At 40.7% G+C, this 16,432-nt stretch overlaps 2 protein-coding genes across 2 annotated transcripts; both read left to right on the forward strand.

Annotated features, from left to right (window-relative positions):
- Window positions 1-654: 654 nt before the first annotated feature.
- On the forward strand, window positions 655-5,254 carry LOC116050861 (extracellular calcium-sensing receptor-like). Its single transcript, XM_031301086.1, has 8 exons — window positions 655-680; window positions 823-1,171; window positions 1,819-2,106; window positions 2,806-3,357; window positions 3,457-3,678; window positions 4,055-4,178; window positions 4,274-4,746; window positions 4,835-5,254. The coding sequence occupies exons 1-8, from the start codon at window positions 670-672 to the stop codon at window positions 5,252-5,254; spliced, it is 2,439 nt and encodes an 812-aa protein (XP_031156946.1). The 5' UTR covers window positions 655-669.
- Window positions 5,255-11,961: 6,707 nt separating this feature from the next.
- On the forward strand, window positions 11,962-16,370 carry LOC116050857 (extracellular calcium-sensing receptor-like). Its single transcript, XM_031301083.1, has 8 exons — window positions 11,962-12,120; window positions 12,172-12,294; window positions 12,762-13,049; window positions 13,823-14,374; window positions 14,476-14,697; window positions 15,107-15,230; window positions 15,326-15,798; window positions 15,897-16,370. Exons 1-8 carry the CDS (start codon window positions 11,971-11,973, stop codon window positions 16,314-16,316), a joined length of 2,352 nt encoding a protein of 783 aa, XP_031156943.1. The 5' UTR covers window positions 11,962-11,970; the 3' UTR covers window positions 16,317-16,370.
- Window positions 16,371-16,432: the final 62 nt, after the last annotated feature.

Consider the following 16,432-nt stretch of genomic DNA (forward strand, 5'->3'; position numbering starts at 1 on the left):
TCTGTGCTCAAAAGTCGCCGGTTGACACAATTTTCTAAACATAGCCATATTGACAAATACAGAGCGAGTTTTGTGGAGGTGGAAGTCTTAATTAGCTTTTAGCATCAACTCATTTGGCAATGGCTTGAATATAACGGACGTTCATTAATATAAAAAATGTACGCACTAAAGCTTTAAATGCAGATTACTATAAGAAATTCAAAAGTTAAATATGAAGATAGTTTTTTTTAGATTGGGCTACTGTATATTCACCCCACCCCAGGAACCAAAGGTGTAATGATGTCACAGCTACTGTATCTGGGCAGTCCCCTCTGATGTATGTGTCCTAACTACAGTATATAAATCCGCTGTATCCTTAAATATCATAATGAATGAAAAAACGTGTATGAAAGGGCAGCTCGAGTATTCACGGGTTGAAATATTTAGCTGGAGCTTTCCTTTAAACCTGGACCAGCTATGGCAATGCTGGCTGCAAAGCTTCTTATGTTACTTTCTCTCTTTGGGGGCAAACCTAGCTCAGCTGCTGCTCTGGATAACTGTGTTTTCTTGGGTGAAGAGGAGAAAAATAGTCTGTATGAAGATGGAGATGTAGTTATAGGGGGCTTATTCCCTCTACACTACAGTCCTGTGTCTTCTCTTCCAACATACAAAACAAAACCAACAGCTAATATGTATAAGTAGTGAGTGAATATTTGACTGAATTTGATAGTAGTTGGCTTGTGTTGTATACAGTTGATTTTTTATATCTGTGTATGTATGTGTGTATTTTAATATATACATATATTTGTGCTGTGTGATGAACTGCTTTTCACTTTTGTACAGTTTCAGCTCTCGCACCTTGCGCTGGATGCAGACAATGACTTTTGCAATCAAAGAGATCAACCAGCGCAGTGACCTCCTGCCACAGCTCAAGCTGGGTTTCCACATCCGTGACAGCTGTGATGACATACCTGTGTCACTGAGAGCATCTTTGCTGTTGGTGAATGGCCAGCCAGAGATAGGCACCAAGGCCGAGAGAGTGAACAGAAGCAAAGGTCAAGAATGGAACATTATTTCTAATTTAGGCTGTGCTGCCGTACAAAGTACTGTGTCCCCAGTAATCATAGGAGATGCTGCTTCTGGGTTGTCTATGGCTCTGCTAAGAAGCCTGGGTTCTTTCCATATACCCCTGGTGAGACTGCCTGATAGTGTGTGAGCTTTTGTTGTGATAGTGTTAATAATAAGTCTTTGCAATGCCTTTTGCGGTTTCTTTATGTTGATGAAGTACCATACAATTGCAAATCATTGATGCACTGGTAAAACTATAGTTCTTCGAAATGTCCACTTTACAGAGAAAAGGACAGCAGCACCATTTCATTTTTAAGATAATGCACTTTTCAGATACTACATTTTTAAGATGTTTAATTTTGCCTAAGAATAAGGAATTGTCTCGACCCAAAGAGAAATACTTTATAATTCAATTAATTTGAAAAATTCGAAATTTGGCAGAGCATAGTTTTTTTTTGTGGAGAAGGATAAATGTCTTGCTGTTGATCCGATATTTAAGTATACAGTGCTTCCTTTGTAAATGTAGTATTATGCTTATAGTGAAAAAAATGGCAAAATTGTATTTTAGACATTTATACAACATGTCTATATTTTAAACTCATCTTCCATTTTTACAGTTGAGTGGTTAAGTTGCTTAGTGTAGAGAAAACTGCAGTACTGAGTGCTTGTAAAGAATGACGTATTGTGTGGTGAAATCTGATTCTTGTTCAACAACGCTTTTCAGTGAGCCAAATTGCGCAGAATGTTAATTGTTGTTTTCTATAATAACAGGTGAGCTATTTTGCGTCCTGCAGCTGTCTGAGTAACCAAAGGGATTTCCCAACATTCATGCGCACCATGCCCAGTGACGCCTTCCAGATCAAAGCCCTGGCCCAGCTGGTTAGCTACTTTGGCTGGACTTGGGTGGGAGTCATTGGCGTGGAATCTGATTATGCTCGCTTTGCCATCCAGCTCTTCCTGCAGGAGTCGGTGCAGTACGGTGTGTGTGCTGCCTTCACTCATTTCTACCCTGTAGTCCTGAGTCAGCAGGCTCTAGATGAGCTTCTGGATGTTATTCAGGTACATTTGGGTCAATATAAAATGTTTATACATACAGAAAAATAGCCAAAACATCCTCAAGACAAAATAGCATAAACCTGCAATAAATCCTAGCTTTCATTTATATATATATATATATATATATATATATATATATATATATATATATATATATATATATATATGTGTGTGTGTGTGTGTGTGTGTGTGTGTGTGTGTGTTTGTGTACATTTATATAACACTTTCAATTACAGCATTGTTGGTAATTTGTTCTTTGTGTCAAATACATTAACATAATTTGAAATATGACTCTCTTAATATTTAATGCACTAATCCTGAAGCCTAAAATTTGTTTCATTGAGGCTCCCCAAGCTTAGTAATGCAATGCTACAAACTTTGTCCTGACAAATAATTAAAGAGTTAATTCAGCTCTTCTCTGACACAGTTTCTCAACTTAATTTGAAACCTCTTTTAGCTGATATATTGAACTATTTCAATACTTTTTTTGCGCAATTTATTTTGGCTTGTTCATGAACATATTATATCTGTCTTTAAAAAATATATCTATTCAGTAGAGCAGAATTTTTAAGTATTCTATATTATTATAGGAGCTTGAATGTCAATCATATTCATATAAATGAATGAGGCGATCCAACACAACATCACTTAATTAAAGTTTAAATTTCATAATTTCATTCAATATTAACTATACTTATTTAGATGGCGTCCTCAAAGGTCATCATTAACTTCTGTAGTGAGTCAGAGATGAATGGCATTCTGAGAGAGATCCGACGTCAGAATATAACCGGCCTGCAGTGGATAGCTAGTGAGGCTTGGTCAACTGCCAAATCACTCTGGGAAGAGTTTGGAGATCTGCTGACAGGAACACTAGGATTTGCCATCCGGCGAGCTGATGTGATTCCAGGGCTGAAACAACACCTCATGAGTCTCAGACCATCCAGTATTCATAAATCAGCTTTCTTGGCAGAATTTTGGGAAGAGACGTTTAACTGCCGACTGAACGGGTCAGTGAACAGCCACTCTCACATGGGCGACAACTACCTCGACAGATTGCCATGTAAAGGGACTGAGGATTTAAATGATGTTTACTCTGCCTATTCTGATGTGACACAGCTAAGAGTGTCATATAATGTCTACAAGGCTGTGTATTTGGTGGCCCATGCTTTGCAAGATATGAGTAACTGCATAGTCGGACAGGGGCCTTTACCTAATGGCACCTGTGCAGACCCAAAGAATGTTAAACCTTGGCAGGTGAGACTAATTGTTGCTAAGTAAACAATTTAAAAAAGGATAAATAAGAAGTCAAGTGTTCCATAGTGTTTATATGACCTATTTACCTTGCTCCCTCAGCTAATCCACTACATGAAGCGTGCTAATTTTTCTGCATTGGGGGAGAAAGTCAACTTTGATCAAAACGGTGACCCCATTGCTTATTATGATCTCTTGAACTGGCAAAGGATGCCTGACGGTTCACTACATTTGGTAAAAGTAGGTTTCTATGATGACGCCTCGTCTGCTGGACGCAGCCTGGTCATAAATGACTCAGTGATTCACTGGCCTGTTGGGAAGCAGGTGTGTTGTCTCCAAACAGGCTTGAGACCATGTTCACCTCTTAGGCTCTTGTATGTACTATTGATCAACACATCAGTTAAATTGTTCTCATTATTGTGCAAAATAACTTATTGTTAAACAAACAGAAGAAAATGTAACCTTCAAATATAAAACATAAACCCCACTAATAACCCAATATTGATTGTGATAACAACTTGCAGCTAAGTATAACTATGATGTTATTGTAATGGGATTTTGTGTACCTGAAGTGATCACACCTTTTAATGTGTATCTGAAATATTGTCTGCAGAGACCAGTATTGCATAACAAAGCAGAGACACTGTCTAATATTAATTGAAATCAGTGTCTTTCTGAGTGGCTGAACTTTGCCTCTCAGGCTTCCCGGTCTGTATGCAGCGACAGTTGTCCTCCAGGTTCCCGCATCGCCAGGAGAAAGGGGGAACCCATCTGCTGTTTTGACTGTGTTCCCTGTGCTGAGGGAGAAGTTAGTAATACGACTGGTGTGTTGTGTTATGGCTTCAATCGCTCTTTCTCTTGATCTGCTTGTATCTAATTGTGGCTTTTCTAAACTAAAGATTTCTCTTCCCATCTCCAGATTCTTTAGAGTGCTCACGTTGCTCAGAGGAAACATGGCCCAATAAAGGCAGAGCTCTCTGCATCCCAAAGACTATTGAGTTCCTGTCTTACAATGAGTTAATGGGTGTTGTGCTGTGTGTTGTATCTGTCCTTGGAGCTTGTATTTCCCTCTCCATCCTTGCTATATTCTTCACATACAAACACACGCCACTGGTCCGGGCCAACAACATGGAATTGAGCTTCCTTCTCTTGGTGTTTCTTGCTGTCTGCTTCCTTGTTGGCCTGCTGTTCATTGGTGAGCCTTCAGACTGGCTTTGCCGTATCAGGTACCCAGCATTTGGAATCAGTTTTGCCCTATGCATTTCGTGCCTCCTGGCCAAGACAGTTGTGGTCCTAATGGCTTTCAGGTCCACACTGCCAGGAAGTAATGTCATGAAGTGGTTTGGACCCAACCAGCAGAAAGCAAGTGTCCTTTTAGGAACAGCTGTTCAGGTATAAACCTTTTCCACAAATCAACTCTATACATATTTTTTCAACTGTGTTGATTTAAAATGAACATCCTGTTTTTCCCTTCTCTCAGGTTATAATATGTGTTATCTGGCTGCTCACCAGTCCACCTCATGTCAACAACAACACAGATTACAGTGCTACCATCATCATTGAGTGTGTTACTGGTTCCGAGGTTGGCTTCTGGTGTGTTCTTGGATACATCGGCATCTTGGCTTGCGTGTGCTTCCTAATGGCATTTTTGGCTCGGAAGCTACCCGATAATTTTAACGAGGCCAAGTTTATCACCTTCAGCATGCTGATATTCTTCGCAGTATGGATTACTTTCATTCCAGTTTATGTGAGCACAGCAGGGAAATATACAGTGGCTGTCCATATTTTTGCTATTTTAGCCTCAGCTTTTGGTCTCCTGTTTTGCATTTTTGCTCCAAAGTGCTATGTCATCATTCTGAAACCGGAAAAAAACAGCAAGAAAATCATAATTCAAAGATGAAAATCACAGCGTGTTGTTGAATAATTTACATAAATAAGAAAGCAATTGCAATGAAATATATCTGTGTTGTCATATGAATTATTAAAGATTCAAACCTTTTTTGGAATACTGTTGCCTCAATGCTAGCTAACACATTGACACATGCACACTTAATGCATCTTGTCATCATCAGTCATGTTTTCTTGGGGTCATCAGGTGTTTTGGGTCTTTCAACAATCAGACAACCTTGCCCAGGTGACCCAGTCGGGATTGATCAAGCCATGGCAGATAGCACTACTGCACACATGACTCTCCTTTCCTAATCCACAGCCACCTTGAGGCCATTTCAGCTGCCTCTGTGACAATTGTGAAAATTGATAGCCCTTTGCCGATCCCTGTGGGACTGGCCTGCAAACTCTCAAAATCCCACCTCCAATCCATCTTATTGGCTGTTCAGCTTGAAAATGGTAGTGAGGAATGTAAACAAATGACTGTGAGAGCGCACACAAGGCTCCATTCATTTTTTCATCTCATCTGATCAATCCAATACACATAAGAGCTGTCAAAACTGGTCAACAATTACATTTGAATGGTCCTTCTAAAAACACATGGGTTTGAAGGATTGGAATAACTATTTTTGCACATTATGTCCATAAGATGGCAAAAGTACAATGAGATATACATAATTACTTGCATATGTATATTTATTTTAACAATAGCATGTCTTTTAAAAAATCTCTAAGGATTCCAAGATGGCGGACGAGTAGTAGACACGTTTGACTCCCGTTCCCAAGCTCTTTCAAATATTTTCATCTCTAAAAGTCTGTATTCCCTTCTCCACCTTTTGCAACAAGTTTATGTAACTTATATACATTGCATGACCTTCGCAGATATGGCTTCTAAGGCTGCAAAGCAAAATAAAAAAGACATCGCGCCAAAGGACGATGTAGCCGATTGCGACGCAAGCATGGCCACGATGACTAACTTGCTGGAGGGCCACAAACCAGACCTTTCTGCTGAATTTAAAACGACCATCTCTGCCCTTGAGTCTAAAATCGACCTGGTGCAAGCGACTGAATGCTAACTAGCTGTATTGCTAGCTCTGGCTAACGCTAGCTGAATTAGAGTCTGGACTTTGGACTCCACTACTGCGTATCGGTCTCATGTTGTTGTTTTCCGCAGTCTTGTTTTTGGCCAACGCGGCAGCATGGTGGGTTATGCCTCTAAACTAGAGCTGGCTGCAGATGTTTCATTGCAGTAGCTTTTTTTCTTTTTCTTTTTCTTTTCCTTTCATTTTTTCTTTTTCTCTCTATAGCAGTTACTATCAATACTGTTTTTTACAGTGGCCTTGGAACTCTGAGGTGCCCTACAGTATTATGCACTTGCTCTCCAATACAAATTTTAATTACCTCAGTTAATTGATATTTACAATATCTGAATGCATATCCACCCTGTTGATTTAGGTGTGCTGTTCTTTTGTTTATGTATGTATATATATAGGCATATGGGGAAATACACCTCCACACTGCTACACCCTAGTGCTTCATTTGAGATAGGTGTGGGTATTAAGAATTGTTTAATTTAGTAAATTTGTGAATTCTGTTTTTCCTTTTTTCCATTCTCTTATAAAGTTGGACTTGGGTTATTATTCTGAGAACGGCGGGTTTTGAAAGGATAGGAAAATTTTCTGCTACTGAGGAATGTATCTAGGGAGATACAAATGTGTAAGGTTCCCAGGAGGGATATTTTTTGTTGTTGTGGTTTGGGGTGTGTGTATGTGTGTGTGTGTGGTTTGGGGTGTGTGTGTGTGTATATATATATATATATATATATATATATATATATATACCCCCCTTTTTTTATTTTCTTCCAGCTCAGGCAACTACACTACAAGTTAGGATGCCATGTCAGTGAGTGGTAGGGCGGTCCGTTTCATTTCTTGGAACATCAAAGGCTTAAACAATATCACTAAAGCCAATAACGTAATTTCGCACTTACAGCAGCTTAAAGGGGACATTCTCTTTTTACTCACCTTCGTACTTCTGAAATCTCAGGTATTAAAAGGCCATGGATGGGCCACTTCTTTCATTCTAGATTTTCCAAGAGGGCTAGAGGAGCAGCTATTATTATATACAGGGACATTGCTTTTGAACCCTTATTGAACCCGATCAATGATCAATCAATATTGCTCCTCAGAGCAATATGAGAGAGAAATTTGGTGATCATTGATCGTTGTTTAGGTACATTAAACCACGTTAAGCTTTTTCACGTTTTAGAATGTCCCCATTTCCACCCAGCGCCCGTCCGCTGACTTTCCAGCGGACCTGGAGGGACTGGTTAAAACAAGACAGATAATAAGAGGCATTGCAACAATGTTTACAAATATAGCCTACATTGTAATGCTGGCTGCACAGATTATGCAGACCGCTATGAGTGACTGACACACAAACACATTGTTAAAAACACACGCTGGACGCTTTATTAGTCTTTCTACATGGGTTTAGTTAATGATCGGGCTACAATAAGACCACGTCGGCTATGTAATCGCTGACAACTGGGACAATGTCATAGTGGTTGGTGTAAACCAGGACATTTTAGCATCCCGACAGGCTTTTGTTGGGACTCGGGACACTCAATTCAAAATCGGGACTGTCCCGGTCAAACCGGGACGCCTGGTCACCCTCTTAACTGAGCCCTGAGCTAATCCCCTCCCTCCCTTTTTTTGTCTATTGTTTGGTCTCTTCTGTCCTGGTGTGTGTGTGTGTGTGTGTGTGTGTGTGTGTGTGTGTGTGTGTGTGTGTGTGTGTGTGTGTGTGTGTGTGTGTGTGTGCGAGAATGAGTGCTGGGTTTTTGTTTTTTGAGATTGAAAAAAAGATCTCTACATACCTACACATTACAAAATAAACTAACGTTAATAAACTAATATCCTATACCATGAAATTGAATATACAGACCGTAATAGACCTCCCTCTCTCTGCACCCTCTACACCGCTAAACAATTAGCCCCCTAGCAAACAAGCTAGCTTACTAGCCAGCCGCCCAGACTCTTAATTAGTAAAATTAAACAACTTAATGTTTCATTCACACACTCTTGTCACTTCGTAGGAAAGCACATTGCTATTGTGACATGAGTGACAACTTTGTTTGGCAAATTTTCTGTAACCAGTGTAGGATGGAGGCACGTTGGGTGGGTGGAATTAGCAAGCTAACGTTTGCTAACGAGCCAGTAGCGGGCTGTTTGGGCTCGGTCCCTCTGCTTCCACCGTAGCGAGAACGGATGACAACCCGTGAGAGGGACAGGCTGGTTAGCCATCTCCCGGTGTCTGTTGTCTTCCCGGCGGGGAGTGAAGCAGAGGGACTGCAGGCTCTGTTCGGTTTTGCTGCTGCGGATTTGTTCGTTGTGGGTATCATAAATTGTATCCGGTTTCCCTTTATATGATGACGAATAGATTACAGCCACCTGCTGGTATGGAGAGTTATTTCCCCTCACACGGGCAGAACCTACATGGTACTTGGTCTCGGCTCTAGTCTCTGCAGTGTGTTCCAGTCAAATATTTGGCCAAGACAAAGGCGTCGTGGGCCGATGTGAGGCAACGCAACAGTCTGCCTTTGTTGCCACTAGTTCCTGGCCGTCGGCTTGGTTTGTCAGGGCGTTAAGATGCTCCTCAAAGCCTACCTTCAGTTCCCAGTCTTGTGCCGTTGCAAGCTGGCCAGTAAAGGGGGTGCTAGCAGCAGATGTTGGCTTTCCCCCAGCTCTGATGTAAGCAATGATCGTCTTTGCTGAGCAGAGGGGCTTGCAGTGGCTGATCCCGTTGCAGATGGTATCCGCTATGGCCTTCAAGACTTGGTCATGGTCCCAGCGGTAGCGCCCCTTGCCCAGGGTATTTTGAACAGCAGCTGAGGATGTGCTTAGGTATGAGTGTCTTAAAGGAGAATTCCGGTCGATTTCAACACGTAGCTCTGTTGTTTGTAAATTTGGAGTGCTGTCAGTAGCAAGAAAAACGAAAACAATCAGTGCTGCCTACACCGTGTTATCCTCCTGCTAGCGTTAGCACCTAACAGGCTTAAACAGGGCAAGTTTTTAACTTGTTTTTAGCCTCTGAACATGTTCAAAATGTCATTAAAAGTGCCTACCCATGTGAAGTGATTCCTTCCGAGTGAACACAGTGGCCCTCATTTATCAACCTAACGTAGAAACCAGCGCAGATATGAGCGCAGAAATCCTCTTACGACAGGCTTCACGTGTGATTCATGAAACGGTCGTATCACACCAATCAGAGCGTAAGAATGGTCGTACATTGATAAATGCAGCGGCTGGAAACGATCGTAATTTAAATATCACGCCCCAATATATTCTGGGTTTTGAGGCCTCGCCCCTACAATTTACAACATGACGAGACGTAATCCAGCTGAGAAGCGGCACTTTTCAGAGGTGGAGATTGAAACCCTGATATCTCAGGTTCATTTGCACTAGCATTTGTAGTTTTGTCAGCCTGAAAACTGGTATTAAAGGCTGTAGAAATAATGCGGAATGGAAAGAGATCACTGATGCAGTAAACAGTGCTGCCGTGGTAAATCGGACTCCAGCTGAAGTTTATTTAATTTATACATCCTTGACATATGCTATAGTCCCCATAGTAATATATAGGCTTATATTGCAATCTCTTAGGCCTACATGGTTTACGTATATTTAAATAAACACACAGTAGCGGAGTTTATGCAGTGTCTTTTATTTTACTCGTGTTTGTTTCATGAGTCAGAACTGTGAGGGAGAGCGCGTGTCCTCCGCCCCCCGTGTTGGACCCCCACCTCGACCCTGTCTCCTGACAGCAGAGGGGCTGGAAAAACAAGCCGAAATATGTCGGTCAATGGCAGAAATAAATGTTGTGCATCGTCATGTTTCCTGTATTGAGTATCATTGCCAAACATAACAATATACCTTTTAAAAGCGAGGAATAATATCCTGTCTCCTTGTCTCCAGCACAGTCCCAGTTGGGGCTGTGCTGGACACTGCTCTCTGGGCATCGGGTCATCTGGCTCCAGAACCCCACAGGCTAAAACAATGTTGCAGAATTTTTCTGCCGTGTATAGTAGGCTGATGCAAGACCATGAGCCATCTGCCCTTAATCAATCCGATGAAGCGCTCCACCGTGGTCCGTGTGCGTACGTGTGTATTGTTGTACCGGCGAATAGAGGTCTTTTAAAAGAGCCAGATCTGCCATTGCTGATAAGTGATCAACTGATGACTTCTCCTTATCCTGATAAACTTTTTATATGCTGCATCGCAAGTCCACACTGACTCGAAAACTTGCGTACACGAGTTTAGACCAATCGTGAGATTTTATCGCAGCCTAGGCTCACGTTCAAATTGATAAATCCCTTGCTTTGCGTAGGAATTGGCGTATGCCCGTCCTACGCCTGTTTTTGGTCGTACGCACGTTTCATAAATGAGGGCCAATGAATCTGACTGCAGTAGATGTGAAAGAAATGCATGAAAGTTCAGCCCTGTTTAGTTCTGGTGTTGAGACAGCAGTTGAGTGCTTAGGGACCGTCTACAAACTACAACACAGAAAAGAGATACAACAAAAATATGTAGGCTATTAATTTAATGATTAAATAAGGTAGTGTCTCCAAACTTACCTCAATTATAACTTGTCTCCTGCTAGTTGTACTACATCACTTACTTTTAAAAAATAAGCATATGCCTATTTTTGAAAATATGTTTGCATCTCTTTTCGGTGTTGTAGTTTGTAGACGGTTCCAAAGCACTCCTTGCAGTATCAACACCGGAACTAAACAGAGCTGAATCAGCAGAACTTTTTATGCATTTCTCTCACATCTACTGCAGTCAGATTTACGGTGTTCACTCGGAAGGAATCACTTCACATAGGTAGGCACTTTTAATGACATTTTGAACATGTTAAGAGGCTAATGCAAGTTTAATGTGATATTTTCAAAACCTGTGACTACCACATTACAATATCACAACTATATACTTTATGACTTGAATACAGACAATGAAAGAAACTAAACAAAAAACAGACAAGTAAATTATATATCAATAGGAGACAATCCACTTTTTATAACAACTGAAGAATTAACTATGAAGATACATGTTTTTTCATTAGGCCACCCCAGGAACAAAATGTGTGATGATGTCACAGCTACTGTATCTGGGCAGTCCCCTCTGATGTATGTGTCCTAACTACCTTATAAAAAGAAGCTGCATCCTTAAATATCATAATGTGTATGTGGATCAAAGGGAAGCTTGAGTATTCAGGAGTTAATATTTAGCTAGAGCTTTCCTAGAACCTGGAGCAGCTATGGCAATGCTGGCTGCAAAGCTTCTTATGTTACTTTCTCTCTTTGGGGGCAAACCTAGCTCAGCTGCTGCTCTGGATAACTGTGTTTTCTTGGGTGAAGAGGAGAAAAATAGTCTGTATGAAGATGGAGATGTAGTTATAGGGGGCTTATTCCCTCTACACTACAGTCCTGTGTCTTCTCTTCCAACATACAAAACAAAACCAACAGCTAATATGCATAAGTAGTGAGTGAATATTTGACTAAATTTGATATTAGTTGGTTTGTGTTGTTCAAAGTAGATTATATTAACTTGGATTTGTGTTTATTATTTATTTATGCATGTATGTGTGGATTTTAATATACACATATATTTGTGCTGTGTGATGAACTGCTTTTCACTTTTGTACAGTTTCAGCTCTCGTGCCTTGCGCTGGATGCAGACTATGACTTTTGCAATCAATGAGATCAACCAGCGCAGTGACCTCCTGCCACAGCTCAAGCTGGGTTTCCACATCCGTGACAGCTGTAATGACATTTCTGTGTCACAGAGAGCAGCTTTGCTGTTGGTGAACGGCCAGCCAGAGATAGGCACCAGAGTTGAGAGAGTGAACAGAAGCAAAGGTCAAGAAAGGAACATTATTTCTAATTTAGGCTGTGCTGCCGTACAAAGTACTGTGTCCCCAGTAATCATAGGAGATGCTGCTTCTGGGTTGTCTATGGCTCTGCTAAGAAGCCTGGGTTCTTTCCATATACCCCTGGTGAGACTGCCTTTATAGTCTGTGAACTTTTGTTGTGATAGTGTTAATAATCTTTCTGTTTTTGCCATGCCTTTTATGTTTGTTTTATATTCATCAAGTAGCATGTTGCAAATCATTGCTGTACTGGTTAAACCATGCTTCTCTAAAACGTCCACTTTCAATTCAAGTTAAACATTCCAAATATGGCAGAGCATGGTTTTCAGTGGAGACGGATAAAATGTCTTGCTGTTGATCAGACATTCAAGTATACAGTGCTTCTTTTGTATTGCAGTATTATGCTTACAGTGTAAACAATGACAACATTTATAGAACATGTCTATTTTTTAAACTCATCTTTCCTTTTTACAGTTGAGTGGTTAAGTTGCTTAGTACAGGGAAAACTGCAGTACTGAGTGCTTGTAAAGAAGGTGGTATTGTGTGGTGAAATTTGATTCTTGAAGATTAATTGCTGTTTTCTATAATAACAGGTGAGCTATTTTGCGTCCTGCAGCTGTCTGAGTAACCAAAGGGATTTCCCCACTTTCATGCGCACCATGCCCAGTGACACCTTCCAGATCAGAGCCCTGGCCCAGCTGGTTAGATATTTTGGCTGGACTTGGGTGGGAGTCATTGGCATGGAATCTGATTATGCTCGCTTTGCCATCCAGCTCTTCCTGCAGGAGTCGGTGCAGTACGGCGTGTGTGCTGCCTACACTCACGTCTACCCTATAGTCCTGAGTCAGCAGGCTCTAGATGAGCTTCTGGATGTTATTCAGGTACCTATGGGTCAATACAAAGTTTCCATACATACAGACAAGTGGACAAAACATCTAAAAGACAAAATAGCATAAACACCTGCAACAAATACTAGCTTCCTAAAACTTATATTTTCTTTGTTAAATCGATGTTAAGTCATTAATGTTAAGTCATTTGAGGCCTTAGTTTGTGGTGCTGTATTGTGATACTGTTTAGTCAAGGGCATAGCGTATAGTTGAGAGACTCAATTAAGTCTGGGTTTCTTTAACCAGACAAAAAATATATACTCATGAACATTTATATAACCCTTTCATTTACAACTTTTGTAGTTAAATTGCTCTTTGTGTCGATCACATTACAATAATTAGAAATGTGATTGAATATTTACTGCCCTAACACTAAATCTCAAAGTTTGTTTCATTAAACTTAACCAAGCTTAGTGTTGCAATGCTACAAACTTTGTCCTGACAAAAAATCATAAAGTTAATTCAACTCTTTTCTGACAGTTTCTCAACTTCTTTTGAACCTTTTCAAGCAGATATATTGAACTAAATTGCCATGTAACACGTTCCTGTTAATTCATTTATTTATGTTTGCTAAAATTTATTTTGGCTTGTCCATTTACTGTCCATATTATATCAATTCATTAGTGCAGTAATTTTAAGTGATCTATATTATTATAGCTGCTTGAATGTCAATCATATTCATATAAATATGAAGAGATCCAATGCACCATCACTTAATGAAAGTTATTGCATTAAATATTAACTATACATATATTTTAACTGTTTAGATGGCTTCCCCAAAAGTCATCATTAACTTCTGTAGTGAGTCAGAGATGAATTACATTCTGAGAGCAATCCGACGTCAGAATATAACCGGCCTGCAGTGGATAGCTAGTGAGGCTTGGTCAACTGCCAAATCACTCTGGGAAGAGTTTGGAGATCTGCTGACAGGAACACTAGGATTTGCCATCCGGCGAGCTGATGTGATTCCAGGGCTGAAACAACACCTCACGAGTCTCAGACCATCCAGTATTCATAAATCAGCTTTCTTGGCAGAATTTTGGGAAGAGACGTTTAACTGCCGACTGAACGGGTCAGTGAACAGCCACTCTCACATGGGCGACAACTACCTCGACAGATTGCCATGTAAAGGGACTGAGGATTTAAATGATGTTTACTCTGCCTATTCTGATGTGACACAGCTAAGAGTGTCATATAATGTCTACAAGGCTGTGTATTTGGTGGCCCATGCTTTGCAAGATATGAGTAACTGCATAGTCGGACAGGGGCCTTTACCTAATGGCACCTGTGCAGACCCAAAGAATGTTAAACCTTGGCAGGTGAGACTAATTGTAGCTAAGTAAAAAATAAGAAAGGATGAGAAAGAAGTTAAGTGCACCAATGTTTGTGTTTACATAACCTATTTCCCTTGCTCCCTCAGCTAATCCACTACATGAAGCGTGCAAATTTTTCTTCACTAGGGGAGAAAGTCAACTTTGATCAAAACGGTGACCCCATTGCTTATTATGATCTCATGAACTGGCAAAGGATGCCTGACGGCTCACTACATTTGGTAAAAGTAGGTTTCTATGATGACGCCTCGTCTGCTGGACGCAGCCTGGTCATAAATGACTCAGTGATTCACTGGCCTGTTGGGAAGCAGGTGTGTTCTCTACAAACAGGCTTGAGACCATGTTCACCTCTTAGGCTCTTGTATGAACTGTTGATCAACACATCAGCTAATTTGTTCTCATTATTGTGCAAAATAATTTGTTAAACAAACAGAAGAAAATGTAACCTTCAAATATAACCTGTTTATGCTGACATCAATTGTATGTGAATGTTCCAAACATAAACCCCACTAATAACCCAATATTGATTGTGATAACAACTTGCAGTGAAGTATAACTACAATGTTATTGTAATGTGAATGTCTAGCTAAAGTGATCACACCTTTTAATGTGTATATGAAATATTGTCTGCAGAGACCAGTATTGCATAACAAAGCAGAGACACTGTCTAATATTAATTAAAATCAGTGTCTTTCTGAGTGGCTGAACTTTGCCTCTCAGGCTTCCCGGTCTGTATGCAGCGACAGTTGTCCTCCAGGTTCCCGCATCGCCAGGAGAAAGGGGGAACCCATCTGCTGTTTTGACTGTGTTCCCTGTGCTGAGGGAGAAGTTAGTAATATGACTGGTGTGTTGTGTTATGGCTTTAATCACTCTTTCTCTTGATCTGCTTGTATCTAATTGTGGCTTTTCTAAACTAAAGATTTCTCTTCCCATCTCCAGATTCTTTAGAGTGCTCACGTTGCTCAGAGGAAACATGGCCCAATAAAGGCAGAGATCTCTGCATCCCAAAGACTATTGAGTTCCTGTCTTACAATGAGTTAATGGGTATTGTGCTGTGTGTTGTATCTGTCCTCGGAGCTTGTATTTCCCTCTCCATCCTTGCTATATTCTTCACATACAAACACACGCCACTGGTCCGGGCCAACAACATGGAATTGAGCTTCCTTCTCTTGGTGTTTCTTGCTGTCTGCTTCCTTGTTGGCCTGCTGTTCATTGGTGAGCCTTCAGACTGGCTTTGCCGTATCAGGTACCCAGCATTTGGGATCAGTTTTGCCCTATGCATTTCGTGCCTCCTGGCCAAGACAGTTGTGGTCCTAATGGCTTTCAGGTCCACACTGCCTGGAAGTAATGTCATGAAGTGGTTTGGACCCAACCAGCAGAGAGCAAGTGTGCTACTAGGAACAGCTGTTCAGGTATAAACACTTTCTACAAATACACTCTCAATTACACTATACAAATCTTTTCAACTGTGTTGATTTAAAATGAACATGCTGTTTTTCCCTCCTCTCAGGTTATAATCTGTGTTATCTGGCTGCTCACCAGTCCACCTCATGTCAACAACAACACAGATTACAGTGCTACCATCATCATTGAGTGTGTTACTGGTTCAGAGGTTGGCTTCTGGTGTGTTCTTGGATACATCGGCATCTTGGCCTGCATGTGCTTCCTAATGGCATTTTTGGCTCGGAAGCTACCTGATAATTTCAATGAAGCAAAGTTCATCACCTTCAGCATGCTGATATTCTTCGCAGTGTGGATTACTTTTATTCCAGTTTATGTGAGCACAGCTGGGAAATATACAGTGGCTGTCCATATTTTTGCTATTTTAGCCTCAGCTTTTGGTCTCCTGTTTTGCATTTTTGCTCCAAAGTGCTATGTCATAATTATGAAACCGGAAAAAAACAGCAAGAAAAACTTGATTCAAAGATGAAAATGACAGGGCATTACATGTTTTGCTGAATAATTAACATGTATAAGGAAGCAATTGCAATGAAATATGTATCTATTATAAATGCTGTTGTCATAGAGTAATGCTGCAAATCCAAT

Source organism: Sander lucioperca, chromosome 5, assembly GCF_008315115.2.
Source record: "Sander lucioperca isolate FBNREF2018 chromosome 5, SLUC_FBN_1.2, whole genome shotgun sequence".
NCBI classification, from domain to species: Eukaryota; Metazoa; Chordata; class Actinopteri; order Perciformes; family Percidae; genus Sander; species Sander lucioperca.

Coding starts and splice junctions, on each gene's coding strand:
- LOC116050861 (XM_031301086.1), top strand. Junction 1,172..1,818: donor GTTCTTTCCATATACCCCTG/GTGAGACTGCCT, acceptor CTATAATAACAG/GTGAGCTATTTTGCGTCCTG. Junction 3,358..3,456: donor AGAATGTTAAACCTTGGCAG/GTGAGACTAATT, acceptor TTGCTCCCTCAG/CTAATCCACTACATGAAGCG.
- LOC116050857 (XM_031301083.1), top strand. CDS start 11,971: ATGCAGACTATGACTTTTGCAATCAATGAGATCAACCAGCGCAGTGAC. Junction 12,295..12,761: donor GTTCTTTCCATATACCCCTG/GTGAGACTGCCT, acceptor CTATAATAACAG/GTGAGCTATTTTGCGTCCTG. Junction 14,375..14,475: donor AGAATGTTAAACCTTGGCAG/GTGAGACTAATT, acceptor TTGCTCCCTCAG/CTAATCCACTACATGAAGCG.